The 19,461-nt window shown below is 44.0% G+C and overlaps 2 protein-coding genes across 4 annotated transcripts in view; both read left to right on the plus strand.

Moving 5' to 3' along the window:
- The first annotated feature begins 1,874 nt into the window (after positions 1-1,874).
- LOC131890012 (dehydrogenase/reductase SDR family member 7-like) lies at positions 1,875-3,638 on the plus strand. The gene is made up of 7 exons (XM_059239267.1): positions 1,875-2,085; positions 2,268-2,417; positions 2,493-2,608; positions 2,676-2,915; positions 2,984-3,103; positions 3,178-3,344; positions 3,420-3,638. Exons 1-7 carry the CDS (start codon positions 1,962-1,964, stop codon positions 3,490-3,492), a joined length of 990 nt encoding a protein of 329 aa, XP_059095250.1. The 5' UTR covers positions 1,875-1,961; the 3' UTR covers positions 3,493-3,638.
- Positions 3,639-4,579: 941 nt separating this feature from the next.
- LOC131891100 (signal-induced proliferation-associated 1-like protein 2) overlaps positions 4,580-19,461 on the plus strand; it is a 39,301-nt gene continuing 24,419 nt past the window's right edge. The window contains exons 1-3 of one of the 3 annotated variants that reach the window (XM_059240604.1): positions 4,580-4,719; positions 11,556-11,983; positions 12,054-15,185. In XM_059240604.1, coding sequence (XP_059096587.1) covers positions 13,606-15,185 — 1,580 coding nt within the window. In that variant the 5' untranslated portion in view covers positions 4,580-4,719; positions 11,556-11,983; positions 12,054-13,605. The remainder of the gene's footprint in view (positions 4,720-11,555; positions 11,984-12,053; positions 15,186-19,461) is intronic. The other 2 variants (XM_059240605.1, XM_059240606.1) reach the window with 2 other exon arrangements.

Here is a 19,461-nt window from a genome sequence, read left to right on the forward strand (position 1 = left end):
TTGCAACACAAAGGTTTACTGCCAATTTCCAATAGTTTCCTCTTTTTAGCCATCTTCACTTTTTCGACTCATTTTCGACTTTTGGCTTACCAGTTTTCACCTTCTTGAACAATTTTAGCCGTTTTGTTATAAGGTCTATATCTGCTTCCTTCATAACTTGTTTTTAGGGGACTTAATTAAAACACAACACAAAACCTAGCTTATCAAGTAGCAACACAACATCGCACCAGTCGTTCTTTCGTGCCTACAGTGTGATCTGGGTGCCATATTGTTAAGATCACAGTGTAAAGTGGACAGCTTTAGAGTTGTTCATGTTTGCAGATATGATGCATTCATTCATCCCAACCTCGAATGAAATGATCATTTGGACGTCGAGCAGAAATCAAACAAGTTTGGCAGTTGCGGACTTTTGTAGCAGGACAGGATCCGGACAGCGTGGAAACGCAAACCGGTTGTTGCTGCTCTCTCCCATTTCTGTTCAACGCTCAAATCACTATTTTTTTTCAGGGGCCAACTTTATCATTATTATCATTATATATTATTGAGTTCATTAATATCATTGAAGTATTCATATTTTGGATATAATGTATTCTATGGCCGACTTTATCACTCTTATCATTGTTTATTATTGAGTTTATCAATATTAAAGATATATTCATATATTAGATATAATACATACTACATGTTCTTCTTTATAGATAAAAACATTTTACATCAATTACGTTTGAATTTCACTGTAGACAGTCATCGATCGATTCACGCTTTGATTCTTGCCATCAACACGGAAAAACGATTATACTGACTCCACTACACACCGTGAAGTGAAGTTTGCCCCTGAATGACGTTCTCCCAAGTACACATCTGTGATTGTGCTCTGAAAGCAGTGTCGGCTTCCATCGGTGCAATAAAAGACCTTACATGGATTCTTGGATTTCTTGGCCGCGAAAACAATGAGAATTGATGAACTTGGGGGGGNGGGGGGAGACGGGGACAAACCGTTTTGAAGTTGAGACATACATTTGTACCTTAGTTCTAGCTTGTTCAGCTTGAAAATTAGAGTTAGAATATGGTCATCCTTTTACTTTTTGATAGTTTAAGGAACAAAAACTTCTGGCTCAAAGATTGATATCGTTCGTCAGAAATAAAATTATAGATATATTAGATTATGCATGGGCTGTTATCACAATGGTCAGATTTGCGGAGTTATTAAATGTGACTGGGAATATTACTGCCACTAATATCAAATGAAATATTTGCAATCGTTAAAAATATCTACTCTGAAACAAGATCTAGTCCAACAAAGAAACATATTTTTTTTCTTCCTCAAAGATTCTCGGGTTTCTAGCCAATGCAAGGGAATGAAATTCCCTTTAAGTCATGGTGCGTCATAATTTATAAATTATTTGGTCTTGCAAACTGTTAGAATTAGCCGCTCTAGGACACCCTTGAACGTAAGGCTGGTCTGGGATCGTTAACAAAAAACAAACGATCTAAGTCACATTTAAAATTTAACAATCGCTACGTAGAATTACAATAGCACCAAGTTGAGAGTAACACCAAGAATTACTAATGACATCATTGAGAGATGGTTTTACGAGATCACGCAACGAGGTTACAAAATTACACATCTTTTCCAAAAAGACAAGCAGGTGCCAAGCGTCTTGTTCAAGCATTTGGTGCATAACAAGTCTGATTTTATGCAAGTTCATTTTCATATCAATTTTATATTTCTGCATAAATCTATCAATCACATCTCTCGTTACCTGAATTTTTTTGTTGCTCTGAAGTTCTTGCCACGCGGCTGAGGAAGTGACGAATCTAATGATTCGCCAACCCTGCTGAAAATGTACTAGTTTTCTCCAAAGCTGTATTGTTTGACCGAGCGATAAGGTTGCTTGCTTGGCCAAAAGTAACTCGGTCGGCTGCTGATTCTGTGCCAAGAAGAGATTGTTCTGCTCAAGATGGACCTCACCTGGTTCATCATTTACACCCTTTTGGTTCTAGTCGTTGTGGCTTTTGTGTACCTCTGCTTCTCTGATGGCGACTTCTTGCTGATGTACTACAGCAAGAATGGCAAGGAGCTCGGTAAGAGAACGGATAATTTTACGGTCTCGTAACAAACGAGAGACTCATCCCACCCTAGCCAATAGTGCATGATATTACACAAGGCCTCATGGTTGACTTATTCGATATGAATCATGCAGAAAGCAAGGCCAAAATTGTTGTCGATTGACCAATATCGAGCTCATTCAATCGCACATGTACAGAAAAGATGAAGGGCCAAGTGGTATGGATCACCGGGGCCAGCACAGGAATTGGAGCCGCTCTTGCCGTGGAGTTTGCGAAGGTTGGATCCAAGATTGTCATTTCTGCGAGATCCAAGGAAAAGCTGGATCAAGTCAAGAAGAAATGTTTGGGTAAATTTTGACCACGAAGCGAGACTTCTCAACGAGATCAGATATCACATCCGGAGATCCGGATATTTCTTACAGAAGCCGGGAAGCCGCAAGGACTCAAAGAAGCCGACATCCTCGTCTTGGAAATGGACATGTGTAAATTTTCGACCCACAAGCCTTGTCTAGAAGCAATCTTGAAGCGATTCAGCAGGGTAGGCGTTGGGTGCAGTAATCTCGCTAGACGTGAAGAAATGACTCTCGCAACCTTGTTTCCCCTAGTTGGATGTGCTGGTTAACAATGCGGGCAAGTCTCAACGGGCTCGATGGGAGCACATCGAGATGCCAGTGGACCGGGATATGTTTGAACTGAATGTGTTTTCTTTGGTGAATTTGACCCGATTAGTCATTCCACAATTTGAGAAACAGGGAGGTGGGACTTTAGCCGTCACCTCTTCTATGGCTGGTATTTCCGGGATCCCCTTCTCTGGGACTTATTGTGGCACAAAACACGCAGTTCATGTAATTCCCATTTCTGATTGGTATCAAAGCTTTCAAGCGAATTGAAATTGATCCCAATTTGATTATAGGGCTATTTCAACAGCCTTCGGACCGAGAAATTGACCTCCAATATCGATGTCGTAGTCTTGTGCCCCGGCCCTGTATTTTCAAACTTACTGGAGGGAGCCGCTACGGAGAAGGAAGGCGAGGTGAGAAACCCTATTGATATCGGTTTGATTCACGATGGTCGACCTTATGTTATTTTCGTGTCTCTGAAAATTAGAATTTTGGCGGAAGCATGGGTGCCAATGACAAAAGGATGACGGCAGAGCGTTGTGCCTTCCTGATGATGGTGGCCATTGCTCACAAATTGGAAGAGGCGTGGATCACCTTTTTCCCAATCTTGCCCATGATGTATGCCTATCAATATCTGCCATGGCTGACCAGAAAGTAAGCAGAGCACATGAAAATTTCTTTATACGGATGACGAATTAAAGTTGATACCATGGGTCGTTTTCTTTCCAGATTTATTCGCTTGGTTGGCCCTAGCCTGTTCCAAAAACTAAGGGATAGCAAAGAAACCGTCAAAAACAAGTGAGCTGTGCCAAAATGAGGATGGTTTTACGAAGTAGACGCGGACCTTTTGCTTTGGCAAGATTGAAACAAAGAAATGATTCTCTCATGAACTATAAATGTCAAGCTCTAGGTTATGTTTGAATATACATAGATAAGCCTTTTTTTGGACATGGTGGTTTGAGCATTGTGTGTACTGCGATCCCGTTAGCGGCATAGTCGAGAATCTTTTCGAATATCACGCACAAATTGGCCAAGTAGCTTGGAAGATTAGCAAGTTTCCCGACCTCCTCCTGACCCAAGCAAACTCAAAGCTAGAGAGAGAGTAGCTAAAGAGTCCATTTGAGAGACTACAAATTCTCTTGTATAGTCTAAGAAGCATGCTCTGACTTGCTTTGGAAAACCGTAAGAGACCCTCCGATCAGAGTCAGACCGGAGAAGACTATGTTACCGAGAGCCACGTTACGGACAATGGTTTTTTATTCATAGCTTAAATTTTCTTTTTATCCATCCAATTGAAAAGATGTATATAGATGGTGAGGCAGTCTGAGCTCGAATGAAAGTACTTGATTGTCTCTCTTACCAAAACAATCTACTCTGTATCTGATTAGAAAAATTTAGTGTCTCATACCGAGGGCTATGCAAGACTTGATACGTAGTGTCCAAGAAATACAACCTGAAAGGCGGCAAGCACCTTGTCTCTAAGCAAGAATAATATCAAATCAATTCCCTTAATAAATTTGCAACTCAAACAAGTAGTTCCTAAAATATTGCGTTCCCAGGGTTGAGTATTCCAAACCTGGAATCTCCTCGACTAGATTGGGAAAAATTCTTTCCTTTTGGCTCTAATAGGCCGAACTCGGCCTGAACTGTTTCCGCCTTCTCCAGCCCAACCTGCCTTTCTTCGCTCAGCCTGTGGGACGAGGAATGAATCAGATAGAAACAGGTAGATTTGCCATGCCATGGATGGAGGGATGGATGGACGGATGGATGGAGGAGTGGGTGAGTGAGTGCCGAACGCAATGGTGCCAAACGGAGCAAAGTAGGAGAGCAAGTCACACGGTAGAAGAACAAGCCAGCCAGGAGGATGAGCAGCATCAAGGGAAGAAACGTAGGGGGAGAGAGAGAGAGAAGTGTCCACCCAGTCACCTCAAAAACAACTGAAAGCTAAAAACGTGATTGTGTTCAATCTAAGTGCAGTGTTTATTTGCCCGGAAGTGCCAATGTCGGAATAAGGAATCAACAGATCATGGTGAGCATGGATTGTTTCCTTCAGTTCGGCTAGGCCTTGGACATCAGACAAGAAATATGGCCTCATGGCCCAATCGAGAATCAATAACAACGCGCTGTCAGGATTCGATTTATGTGCTTTTTTACTTCGGCAACCCCTTCTTCTCCTTTATATCCCGATGCTCAATGTCATTCCATTTGAAGGTACCACTTGTGTCCACCTTTTTACCTAAGTTGTTAAAAACAGCCGGGCTTGCACACTTGTGCCGTTTGCACAAATGGAAGGCCAAGCCCTCCGCCTACCACACTGTTAAAACAAAATCGAATATTAACATCCTGTTGGTATTACTTTGTCCTCCTTGGCGGATCTTGGAAATATTTCATTCGTATGCTCCATAGGAAACAGAGTTCCTAGGGGCATTGGTTTCCATTGCATAGCTTGTACCATCTACTAAGGTAGTAGATTTGAACTGCTAAAGATTGTTCCAAGTTTGATTTTAGGGGATTTACGCTTAAAATCTAGCCTGATCCTATGCTTTTCGGAAAAATCATGCCTTTATTCATCGACCAAAGACGTGTTTACTTTCTCGCTAAATTGATGAATTGTTACCCAAGCAGTTTAATAATTGTTTTTCCCCGGACATGGTTCAGCTTGATCATTCATAACGGATCCATCAAGGCATTTTCTGTTTGTACAAATAACTAAGTGAAAGGTGCCTTAGCCGAAAAATCATTCACATGATTGTTCCAATGTAAGTGTAAGAGTAATCACCCGTATTTGGGATTTGAATTTTGAGGGAAAGGCATGTTTCTTAACAAATAGTATTTTTTTTATTTTTTTTAGCACTTGTCAGGGCGAGGATTAAAATTACATAGTTGGGTTCGTAGGTTCAACATCCCGGTGATTCCAAAAAAGAATTTCTCTCTCCACCTTCCTCCAAAATAAAGGATATAGTGCAATTAGCGATAGATCTGTCTCAAAAGATCTGAGGGGGCTGCAAATTTTCACAGTTCACAGAGTTGTTGTGAAAAATGTCTTTAAAACGTCATATGTTTTCGAAACAGCACTAGATTTCATGTTACATTTGACATTTTTGGCTAAATCTTTCAGAATTTGGCAATGGATTTGTTGTGTACGTACTGAAGATGCAGAAAATTTTATATATTAGCGAAAAAAACTAAGCTTTGAGTTGGAAAGTACTCGTTTAATGAGAAATATCATACGCATTAATGTAGGTAATTGATATGAACTAACCTAATTTTAAGCGAAAATCCTATCATAAGCTCCATTTTTAATGAAATCGATTATTTGCTTTTTTAATTCAGATGGTTATGATGAGAATCAACCTAAGATGTAGAATCCGGATATAGTAACCTTTTTGGGAGGAAGTCTTAGAGGGAAATTCTACTGATTCTTTTCTTCAAATCTGTCATTTTCTCTTCAAACACGCAATAGAAAATTGAGTGTTTTTGAACTTCATCCTGAGGCTAAATAAAGAAAGCTTTTTTGAAATTCGACTTTTTTCACTATTTCAAGACAATTGAGCTAAACTAAAAAATACACACATTTTCTCACTTTTTAGTAAAATGTAGTATGATGAAGCATCAAAATTGCTTATCACCCTCAAAACGGTCATCAGTGGGGACTCCGAAAAAAAAAAAAAATTAAGTAATTAAATCTTTTGAAGAATCTCTTTTGCTCTTTTAGGGCATTTTGAAATATATCAGACGTTTCTATAACAAATATCTTATCATTCTAATAATCGCAAGTTCCGTTTTTTCTCTCAACATGTTTCAGTATTGATCAACGAAATTGTAACTTGGTGTTAAATTTGTTCCATTTTGATACTTCGATGAGATTCCTACCGCAACTTTGAAATAGAAGACTATTGACAAATATTCTAAACATTTCTTTCAAAGTACTTACAAGATATGTTCAGATATTGTAAATTAGGTTACAATTTGACATCATTTTGACTCAACCAAAAAAATAAGCATAAAATTTTACTGGTCAATAGAAATATTCTTTTTGCCTGTTGTTACTAAGCTTTTTTTGAAAGCATTTGAAAAACCAAAAATAAAATTGGTGCGCTATAAAATATTTAATATTTTTCTTAGATGTTTCGACTCTTTCAAATATGCTTTTAAATTCAATCAAAGAAAACTTTTTCGATTCAATATTATCTAAATCTTTCGCCATAATTTGTCCTTAGTTTGTAGGAGTCTTTAGTCATCAGTCATAATTACTGTATCATAATCAGTCAGAAAAAAGCACAGTTCGGTTGTAGGAACAATCCGGATCTAAATACCTTTTTCACGATTTTTGGAGGTTCCTATATCCGAATTTCCCTGTTTCGCCAAAAATGCAAAGCAAACATGCAATCTCAAGATCAAAATAACAATACTAATAAGTAATCGTCAACGAGAATGAGGTTCCTGAAGTATTATCATAATCCTTTTACATTTCAATATCCGCAAGATAGTAGAAGGAATAGTTTTGATCAGACATTTGTTGGAAAACAAGCAATCTCTCGTTCGTATCATTTTTAAAGTCCAAATTGATCATGGATCATCTCCATAATCGAAGGGAACTTTGGGTGGGGTCCCATTGTTAATGGAGCACTTCTTACGTTGGCCACGAAAAATCACTTATTTGCAATTTGAACTATGAACCAAAAGGTCTCCTTAAATACTGCCCGTGTACGTAATCTCAAAAGAGTTGCCTACTTAAAAACGAGCTTGCAGGAACTAAATAGCGAGGAAATAGCTGTTGCGCTTCACTGATGAATACGTAGATCGAAGCGCTCTCAGTTGAAGAAAACATATTTTTCGTTTTGGAAGTCAGGCCTCAAGTAGACACGAATCCGTCTTCCAATTTGGCCACCATAAATGAATGCAGCACTATTTAAAGTTTTCAAGTCATTATCCTTCGTAAAACCCATACGAAACAACAGGCTTAAGTTATTTATGCATCTTTTGTCAGTTCCCAAAGTTGTCCAATTCAAGAGTGTCCCATAGCAAGTGGCTAGTTGAGTTGAATTGAGATATGAATTGCTTTATTTAAATTTATCTAGGATGTTGTTCTGCATGAAATTGGGTCCTGGGCAAGAATTCGTCATTCTTTGAATCGGATACAAAATAAAAGACAAGTGTATGGAGAAAAGAGCCAACAACTCTTCAAGTACTAAATTGCGATGAAATACACTTCATATCAGTGAAACCATCATTCTGAAATCAATTTTGAGAAAATATGTGGATAAATTCCCTGTTGCAGGAAAAACCAAGCCACATTTTTCCAACTTACTGAAAATAGTTTCGTAGCATGACATCCTCAGTGGTATTTGGTCATGGGGACGGATACACTTTCCCTTTATTATTGCCCGTCGCTGTTTAAGAAATCTAAAACAATTAATTCCCTCTCCACGACTTGAACACGTCGATTGTTCGTGTTTTTTCCCCTCATGAGTCACCAACTCTAAATGCGGCCAAAACGACCTTGAATCGTGCCATCTGGAGCCCAATTGTTGTAGGGAGAGTTTTCGTCAAGCAAACTGACTACTCTATGAATATGCTCCAGATATTGTACCATGAGTGGCAATTATTTTCGATTGGTGGAAGTGTGTATGTGTGTATGTGTGCGTGTCGAATTCACCCACCCGTAAAACCTTGTTGAGCAAATTGAATCCAAATGAGGGCTATTCACTTTCTCCTGGGGCCAATTTATACTGCACCCATTCACTTTGAAAAAAGGACGGAGGAGGAGGAGGGTATTTTTCATTCCTTCATTCCTCCCCTCAATACTCTGTCATTTTGCCCATTTAAGGTCGTTTACGGGATGTATCCGAGGGTACATGGGTACGCAGAGTGCTTGGTACGCAGCACTACATAGCTTCTACTGTCCAGACTAGTTCGTATGTAGTGTGTCCGTATACCCCATTCCAATTCATGGCACTCTTCACCCGGCATCTCGCTCACTCATTCACTAACTCACTCCCTGTTTGAAAGATACGTAGCTTGGTACACGACCCTTTGGCAGCGATGAATCCATCTTGTAAATGATTGTGGATGCCACTGGGCCCTGCCAATCGACTTCAAAACCCGATCCCCTCGATTCCGATACATACCTCAAAAGTGAAATGACAATAATGATAACGACAACAATAATAATCGTTGACCCTCGTGCTCCCGTCAGACATCCTGGGGCACCATTTGACTTGGCAGAGTCAGCTGAGGAGGAGAACCAGAGGCTCCTATGTACCGTACAGTCCAGTACGTAAAAGGTTGGGAGTACACTATTTGTCAAGGAGCCCTGGTTCATCCCAATCATTCTGGATAACACGGATGAAACCACCCAATCGTGGATGAGGGGAGGACACGACAAAATGATGTCCTTAACCTTGGTAACTCAACTCCTCGTCTCAACGACAAGAGTGACAAGATAGGCCTAGTATTTCAACAAGGCCAAAATGAGTCTTTCTTTCTCTCTCGCTTTTGCCCTCTTTACTTCCGTTGGTCAGTCTGTCGGTTTGTCTCCTTATGCGAAGGATTGCGCACAATCTCACATGAAGTGATGATGCTCGCGTTCTCAGTTCCTACATAAGGACAAAACGTATTTACAAAACGTACGCACGTACTTACTGGACGTGCTGTACACATCTGTGAGAAAAGAAATGGAATCAATCTTCAGCTCAAGGAGAAAACTGGTTTGCTGGCGTGACCTGCCATTTTTTCGCCATCGATCTGGAGGTAGAAAAGAGCAGTCAAAAAGCCCAAGAAGATTACCAACGCCAGGGAACGATACATAATACCCTCATACCCTTCATACTGTACACAATACAATACAACATAAAGAGAAGGATGATGATTCATGTGGAATCAATTGCGTTAACGACGAGAGGTATTTCCCACAATGATGATGATGATAATGATCCTTATCGTTCGGATCGGTCAGGGTCCAAAATGAGGACGGCTTCAAAGGTAGCAGTATATTAGTAGCTATGCTGTAAATGGGCTTGGTATGTGTGACGAGAAAACACTCAAGAATTTGGAATCCATTCAAGCACGTTTCCTAAATTAGAAATAGTCCACTTTCTCTCCCGATTTCTTTTGTCTGTGAGGTTGTTTTTTTTCGCGCAGGTTATTCTGCACAAGTCAGTGGACATAATACGTACACTCTACGTATGGTATACTATACTATAGGTAGATATCAGCTCGCGGGATCGAATCCAAATCAAGAAACCAACTGCTGGAGACGGTTTCATGCTACTATTTTGTAGTATGTACGTACGTATAGCAGTTCAGCCCACCGACTTGCTTATCACTCTCACATTCGGTGGAGCCCAAGTCACGTCCGGCATGTCGGAACCTCGAGAAAGATGAGGGAGAAGGCGTTTCAGCCGGCGAGATGAAAACCGGATTCATAATCATCAACGCTTTAATTTCATCCTCGGGGATCAAGTGTCAGAGGCTCTTCGAAGCGCAACCAACCGACCCATAAAGATCTCCCCTCTGCCTCTCTATTCAGAGCACTAATGCCACTATTCATTATAGAGAGTACTGGAAAGGAGGATCGAGTGGATCACAGTCATTTCGAAGTGTATACTCGCCAAACTGGCGAAGAATGGGAGCCTCGAGAAGCTCGGTTCGGTTTTGCCCGAGCATCCACCGGCTGAAATGACTTGTGACACTTTCTGTGGAAATGAAACCACTCCATTTTGCAGACGGGGTGTGCCTGCTTGGGCGGGATGGGCTCATTTTCTCTGGGTCTTCGCAAGGGTCTCTGCCCATGTCAAAATGTACTCTTTTTGAGTCATCTGCTGATTGCTGAGCCAGCCCTCCTCTCGTTTCACTTCCTGATTTCCCCCCCTCCTTGGAACAACCATTCAGACCATTCAGACCATCAACCGGTACCTCTCTTCCATTGTTGGGGGCCCTAGAGCACGTAGAGTGCTGATACTTTGTCACTTAATTCAAGCATGGCCCCCGCAGATGGCACTACGCAAACTGAAGTCCCTTGGATCATGCCCAGTGTAGGCCTTGACATTACATTTGAGCTCAAGTGTCTCTTGGCCCACGAAGACAAGACAAACTTGTGTCTGAGGTGCGATTTTGGCACCACTTTGCACAAGAACTGCCGCAACCTTCACAAACGGGGTTAAACAGCGGATTGAGCCTGGCCTATAAATCTCTAGACTAAACAATGACAAACGAGGGCCAAAGGAGGGCCAAAAGGCTAGTCAGACGACGACGACGACGACAAGTATAGTGTGGAAATGGGGAAAAAAGCCTCTAAATGCAGCAACGGGCTTTCTTGACGTGTTGAGCTATAATGAGATGAGAAATACACTATTAATTATTGATGGCACGTCTGGCGAGTGAACCGGATTTTGGCCTATCCCGGGCATTCATAATGGGCTCGCATGATCGATCTTGAATCGATCGTGATTATTTTTGATCCATTCATGCTATTTCTCATTCATTGTTCTCTCTCTCTCTCCTTGCGATAACCCTCTGTTGCCGTTGTCGTTCGAAGGACTATGAGGCATTGCTGTACTTAGATAGAAGGGAGGTAGGTAGGTAGGTAGGAGGTACCTGTCGAGAACGAGGGACTTATGATGAGTAACGGCAACAACTGCAACTACAACAGCAACTACAACAGCAACTACAGCAGCAATAGCAGTCAGCACTGAGCATGTTTGCATGTCCCATTGTCGTGATACTTGTCAGGATTTCCTCATAATCATGTAAAAACTTGTTGCTCACCTACATGCGTACGGATGAGCTAACCAATGAATGCCTAACCAAGGGCTCACATTGTTTTTGTGTGGCTTCAAACAATAAACAATACTTTCATTCCAGACCCTTGACCCACCCGCCCAGGACCAGCCCAAATACGCACTGGTTGGTTCGTTCTGATTGCAAAGTGTTGGCTCGCCATTTATGGATTTCATCTTTTGGTGGGAGCAATACCATCACTAACTAATGATGATCTGGGCCGGAAGGCGAACCCGTGATTAGTTCCCCGACTCTCGGGTCATCAACTAATTGCCCCACTTGTACTCCGGAAGAACACCAAGATTAACGTGGCTCCATTTCGCCGGCCCAGAAACTACCGAAAAGGGTGAGAAAGTGTGGGAAAAAAATCTCCCAGGACTGACGACGCAGGAATCGACTCTCTGAGTCTCTGAGGCACATTAGATTGGCTTTGTTCGCAAGTGGGATGAAATTCCTGATCGGATCAATGCCAAAGAGAGCTGACATTCAGCCGCATATTTTTGGCATCAGTGGTCTGTTGAGTCTGCATTTCCTCCCCTCATCCCTCTTGACGTATTCCAGTCCTCTTTTTTTTTCTTCTAGGTATTGTTGTGCTACTACGAAGTCGGTCTCCTATCTAGTTTGTGCTCCTCCCTTCATCCGTTTTGGGTCTGGCACCGGATGTTCCCAAGTTTCAGACGGTTTCAACCGCTAGTATAAAAGTTCAAGCCCGCAACAACAACGTGAAGAGCAACTACAACAGTCCGTGCGTAGTACGTGCATGCAAGCAAGAGACAAGACTCGAGGAGTGTGATGTACGTACTCACAAGTAGCTCTACTTGAATGAGCCCACTTACGCCGTCTCTCGGTGGTGTTAGTTGTGAGAGTAGTAGTGGAAGAAGCAGAACTTTGTAGTAGTCGCAATCGTGCAAGTTGAACATCACACTGATCTAGTAGTATTTATCCATGAATGGAGGTGGTGTGAGTGCGCAGCGTTCATGGACTGTGAACCCGTCCACAAGTGAAACTACTACAACAACAACAACTACTACTACTAGTTCTTTGACGTCAACAACTTGGAACTTCTCGGGGTCCATTGGACTGGGCCACTAACGAACGAACGACCGAACAACCGAACGGCCCTCCATGTAGGACGTCAAATCATTGCGCCCAGGCGTGAGATACACAGTGGGACACACAGCACTTGGGAAAAGCGGCAGCGGCGAACTGGCTGTTCTCTTGGCCGTGTACTCAAGTGCGGCTCCAACCTCCCGTCTCATCCTCATCGGTCCTCGTGCAAGCCGTGAGAGTGTCCCTCTCTCTCGCTCTTTCGGTTTCCAAGGGGTGAGCGCGGTGAGCGGCTTGATTCAGCACCGCTTGGCCGGGATTGTACGCACCCACATCGACACGCCGCACCGAGAGTGCAGTGCCCGAACTTGGGTTCGCTCGAATCGCTTGATTTACTCAGTGGAACGGACGAACGACCGACCGACCGACCGAGTGAGTGAGTGAGTGAGTGAGCAAGAGAACGGACGGACGGACTGATTTTGAAGACGTTCAGTTTGGAGGGAGCTGTTGTTGTGGTCTGAGTGGCGTGGGTCTTGTTGGTGTTCTTGGGAAAAAGACCAAAGAAGAAAAAGAAGACGAAGAAGCCAGATGGATATCTCTTGAGGAATGCACATTACCAACGTCAATACGACCGAGTTGTTTTACAACACTCGGAAAGTGCCACAATTGAAGGAGAGGTGGTGATAATTCCGGCATCTGTCCGTCGTCGTGTTCAGTGAGGACACTCGTGTGTGCCATCAGATCTCAAGTGTTGTTGGCATTGAATGCAATTGAATGGCAATTGCATTGTAAACTAGTTGCAGTCGTTTCAGCAGCCTCCAACCAAGCTCACTCTTTCAATCTGTGCCTGTGTCACAGCAAGGTCAAACCGCCGATAATGCCCAATCGCATCTCTTTTGGGTGGTGAACATCATTCCTGAAGTAGTACAGTCGAATTGGACGGTCTGTTTCACAACTCGCATTCGTCGCTTTCCAGAAGTGGAGCGGGTTTCTGCGAATTTTCAAACTGTCTCATCGGTCGAATAATGAGACACGCTCTGGCGGATGATTCATCTTGTTCATCATCATCGTCATCATCATCGCCGTCATGGAACGGAATAATAGCAGCACCACCACCATCAACGGTGTGGTGGTAGAACCCCTCATCAGCAGCAACAACAACAACAACAACAACAACAACAATATCAACAATAACAACAAACTCACCGGTAGTCATGCCAACAAAGTGAAACGCATTGTGCGAAATCACAGCTTCAAATCCATCTCGGCGTCCAGTGATCACAACCATCATTATCAGCCAGCACCGCCTCCTTCGCAACCCCAGAAACTCGGGATCACCAATGCACCACCCTCGGACAAGTCGCGATCACGGGCCGTCATGCAGCCGGCCGACTATTACAATACCCATGCCGTAAGTGGCAGCGGCCATACTCTCAACAACAACCCCTCATACACACAACCGTCCACATCAATGCCGGCTCGAGACAATTACAAGAGCTTAAACGATGTGTTTGGCACCGAGGCCAGTATGACGTCGTCCATGATCTCGAACAACTCGGTAGCCTCGTCTTCGACAACCGGAAAGTCCCATCTGAGCAAGAACGTGTCGTTACCGCTGAACGGTCACCTGCCCAATGGATCCAACGCCTTGAAAGCCGCTCGGAGCATCACGTCCATGAACATGCCTCCACCCTCGGAGCCACCCGTTTACAAGCACGTGCCTTTGTCCAGAAATGTCCCGTCCCAGAACCCCCGGTACATGGGCGCCCAACCCGTGCCTAATATGACCCATCGCTTTGGCAATCCAGAGCTCAGGTCCTCCTACAGTGAGAAGATCAGTGGTGGAGGGTCCTCGGCCAGGTCTTCGGGCAGTTCAAAGGGGTCAGTGAACCATAGCGGGTTACCCGTGAGCAATAGTCAGCGTGATAGTGGTCTCTACAAAAGCAACTCTAGTCTAGACCTCGATCACGAGGTGGATATGGTCCAAGAGGCCATCAATAACAGTTCCTCACTGATGAGCTCGGGTATGTATCGGCGAGAATTCGGGAGTCACGGCTCGATTGATGTCATTTCCCGACAAGAGATGCAGCATCCGCAGAGCCACCACCAACTCTTTGGCGACATCCGGTCGTTCGACTCCTCCTCTATTGATGGGGTTACTTTGGGAGGTGGACCAGCGGCCATGAGCACGCTCACCAGAAAGTCCGAGGAGAGTGCCAGCGGGTCGGTGATGAGTTCTGGCAGTTTGGAGGAATCCCCAAAACAGAAGAAGAAGGCCGGATTCTTTTCCTCGTCGTCCACGTCGACCAAAGAGGTCAAGGGCGGCGGCGGCGGCGGCGGGCAAAAGTCCATTTTCAAAAAGTTCCGCGGAAGTACAAAAGAGACCCATTCGGGTGACAGTCTGAAAGGTCTCGTGAATGGGGAGGTCGACCCAAACAGTGACAAGCACCTGGAGGATCGCCATCGGCGCCGATTCTTTCTCCATAATGACATAGGAAGTGTAAGTGCCTCGTTAAGTGTGACAACCCATTTGAAAACGCTGGAACGGCGAAATACAACCACGGGTGCGAGTGCTGCCAGTGCCGCATTAAGAAGAACGGACCACGTCACCACAGAGGCCATCGAAAAGGACATTGGTGACAATGTCAGCAATGATCTGGTTCTCAGGTATGAACAACAACAGATTGTAATTCATCACCAGCTAGGTTACTTACATCCAAGACAGACAGACAGATAGACAGACTACCGTAGTTTTGGCACAAAAAATGAGACTATAGTAAGTTGAGCTGCCTCCATTCGCACACTTGAATGGATTGCGCCACATACTTGTAGTGCAATCTTGGCTCTTGTCAGTAGAAATATGTACTAGCCGCGCCAACGTCCTTGGTCAAGGTGAAAAATTTGATTTCAGAGGTGACCAAATGAGTTCCATTCACAGTTCTAATCACGCTTCAATGACCTTAATCTCATCGTTCACCAGCAAAAGAAACCTCTACCAATCCATTTTTCAAAGTAGTTTCAAGAAACCAAGCTGCCAACTCCAACGAACAATTGACGGGCCTTTAAAGAACTAAGAATTGTTCGTGCAAAAAAAACAGATTCAAATCTACCCATTCTGATGGCTTGAGCTCGAAATGAATGCCCACGCCAAATAAACAATAGATGTTATTTGATGCCAGGAAGATTAGTCAAAGGGTCATTCGTCAAATACTTTTTTCCCCGAGAAGGTGGGCTCAAATTTTCGACACTTGTTTCATTGACATTCGTTTCGTGAGGTGGTGGAAATAAAAGTTTGCCTGGTCTGTGGTCACCTTGGGAAACCGCCATTAACTTATGGTGCCTACTTGATCGCATCCCTGGCCAGAGTGGCATCCGAGAGAATGGTCAAGGTAGAATCAATTTTGGCTCGTTTTTCTCCCATTTCTCGACGGCAAACGAAGAAAGAAGAAGACGATAGCGGTTAGGATGATTATGACATGACTTAATAGGAGAAGAAAATGTAAACGAGGATTTGTGTCCCTCTCTTTATGACAGCTTACGTAAATGCATCCCTAGTACATATGGGACAGAATCTCGGAGCTATCCCATTACCTTGAAACCCTGAGCGGTTTTTACGGAGCAAATGCCGGAATCGCTTCTGGCTTGGTTTACTTTCTGGCGTTTGAGAACCGAGTTTTGTAGCAAAAAAAAGCAAAAATGGATCGAATGTCAAATGGATCAGGAGGGGCCGTGAATATTTCATGCTAATCCTTGGTGGTCGATGGTACGTTTATTCTCACGATTGTCATTGGTTTTTTATTTGCTCTATGACGCATTGCTGACGGAGAAAATGCCACTTTTCCCACACCCTTCATGTGTCCCAGGGCTACTATCAAGCTCCAATTTGAGCACCATCAACGAGTTGAATCCGATTCGGAACTCACATGACGACTCTAAAGTGTTCCAGTTTGGCTAATCCTCGATTATACAGAGTGATTTCCATCCATTAGGGTTTGATTGGTTGTCAAGTTACTGCCCAAGCGCCAAAGGCCTGTCTGAAATCGAGACATTGAATCGACACAAGATGAGTAGAAAAAGAAGCAAAATCAGCAAAGAGTGAGACCTGCAGTTGTCCTCTCAAAACTTTCCTTGGCTTCAAAACGAAACGTTAGGTAGAGTGGTGCATCTCCGAGTAGAAGCAACCACCATCGTGTTTTCCTTTTGGCCTTGGAAATGCGTGGACAACCACCAACCAACTAACTATGTATTATCCTCTGGCGTTTGATTTCACAATCCAAGCTCGTCGCGTGTCCAATACTTCCAAGTGTCCGGCTCCACAGCATGGAGACATGTAAATGACTCGGAAGTTCATCCTGGATAAGCACACCTTATGAGGCAATCTGACCACACTTGGTGAGTCAGTCAGTCAGTCAGTCAGTCAGTCAGACAGACTGACAGGCAATGGATCGGTCGTGGTGGAGGTTGAATCAACTTCGGACCGAATTTGGCGATTTCCATGCTGCCTCGATCGCTTTCAAATTTGTCAGGCAGGCGATTTATAAGGCGGGGGACTTAGACCAGTTACATTAAAATGCGCTTCCAAAGTCAGTGAGGTTTAACTCTTCTTCAAGAGGATGGATGCACTTCTAGAATCACTGAACGTGACAATCAAGCGAAGATTTCACTGTACGTTGTAGGACCGTCACTATTTGGGGTTCAAAATTGTCCAATTCCAAGAATACCCGTCCCTTGCTGAAAAACCAACCAACTCATGGCCGACGAGTTGACAAGAGAACATCCCATCAAACATTATCTAATTCGTGATGAATATTTGCCTTGTGATGACATGATTCACCCCAGACTCGTGTTAGCGACACTGTCAGACAAATCCCAGTATTTGCTCAAGTGTTTTTTTATAAATATTTTAATGGCTCAGATTACATCCCAGGTTCAAATCTCTCTCTCCCAAAAGTCTGTTCTTGTTGATTATCTAGAAATAGGTGCACTTAATGGATTTGAACGGCTCAAAGTTCACCTGATTAGCTTCCAACAATTAGCGGTTGAGCAGAGTCATGCCTTGGAGCAAATGATTGGAAATAACCCGAGGGGAGGGGGGGGGAGGGGGCGTGTCGATTCGCTTATAAATGAGTGCATGTTTCAGGACTTCAGGAAGTTCTCGACTCCCTCCCCTGACTCATTTCACTTCCCGACTTGTTGTAAACAAACGATTCCTTGAAATGAGAATCTCCGGCAGGCCCTGGCAGGCTCTGGCAGGCCTTAATGACATCAACAATGAGTTACTCTCAAGATTTTGAACAAGTGTCGGCTGGGTGTGATCTGGCTGTTTCCGTCCGTGGCGGTGCTCTGAAACGGGTGTTCTCCATCCATAGCCTGGCCAACAGGATATTGGTCCACATATGTACTGTAAGTACACTGTTCGTATGTGATGGGATGTGATTGATGAGAGATAAAGTGGGGCTCCGTCTTTCAGGATTGGTCACTAAGCACGCCCAGAAGCAGAGCTGGGCTGCCAAATTGAATAGTCAGCGAGACAAAGAGCACCTCGGAACGCAGTGTCCGAATAGCCTCATTTCTGATGAGCGGCATTTTTGCACGAAGGAAGGTTGAGGCAGGCATCGGTCATCTGGCCTAGTGAATGGGTGAAGGTCGCTTTGTCGTCGGCAATCTGGCCAGATTCCGTCAGCTATCGTTTCCACTCTTGCATGTATGTAGGTTCTAGCCAGACCTTTACTTCGACTGTTGTTGATGCAACTTTGAAACTGTTGTTGTTGTTGTTGTTGTTGTTGTTGTTGCTTCTGCTCCTCCTGACTGCACCAAAGCCAAGGTAAAATCAAGGCAGATGCGTACTTCAAAACGCACCCGCCTAAATGGGAATGCGAACATTTCGCCCGAAGAGTACGTACGTACTTCTTGTTTCGGCACAGGACATTCGCATACAGGTACGCGTACGTCTCCGGGCGGGTAAGTCCGGAAGTAGTTGCCATTCCTGTCGAAAATCCGCGAATGCCACAATTAAGCCTGATTTGTTCGGATCCTATTGTTCGTATGATCTTCATGAAGAGCCATTTCCAATTCGAAATGAGCGTTGCCAACACTCACCTGGCCTTGAAGATTCCCATTGAGTTACTGCAACAATAGCTAACGACCACATCAACCATCTTCAGATCCAGAGCATCATGAGACACAGGCATCAGGCATCAGGCCTAAGGCCCATCAGGGCTGAGATGGGGGGCTTTCAAAAGAGTCCCTGAGACCTCCGAGAAATAGTCATGATAGCCCCGATCATTCATTTTGTCTCGTCATTCATGTCCTCATCCGTGGAAATCCTCCCGGAACGGAACCTACGAACGAGCACCGTCCGTGTGCGTTTCGTTAGTTGTTGGCGGCCAAGTAAACTAAGTAAACTATAGGAGAAGAAACAGGACAGAGTTCCGAGGTAGACTCTCTCTTGGGAGAGACCGTTCACTCACTTCCTCCGACTTGGCCCATTTGGGGTTCATTCACCACCCAGCTAGCCAGCCACAAAGGGCGGGTCGGACGGTTCCACCTGGAATATCTATCGTTTCACTCTCGCTGACTTACATGTAAATTAGACCCACCGTCTTCGATGGAAACCGGGCAGCCTTCGTGCCCATTTCCGATTGGGACGGACATGAAATCATGGAAATCAGATAGTCTCCTGAACTGTCCTCGCCTCTGCACGAACGAAAGAAGGCGCAAATGAAAGAATGAATGAACGAACGAACGTTGGAATTCCCCCCCTATCATTGCTTTCGGAGTCGTCTGTCTGTCCTACTAATGACCCAGCCCTGATCTGCTTCCTCATTTCTGTGAATTACTGTCCATATCTTTCCACTTGGGCTTCGGATCAGATTTCATTCGGGGTTTACAGTACAGGGCAGAAAGAAATTAAGGACCACATCTGTTGCCTTCTGCACATGTT

The sequence above is a fragment of the Tigriopus californicus genome, chromosome 11, assembly GCF_007210705.1.
Source record: "Tigriopus californicus strain San Diego chromosome 11, Tcal_SD_v2.1, whole genome shotgun sequence".
Lineage (NCBI taxonomy): Eukaryota > Metazoa > Arthropoda > Copepoda > Harpacticoida > Harpacticidae > Tigriopus > Tigriopus californicus.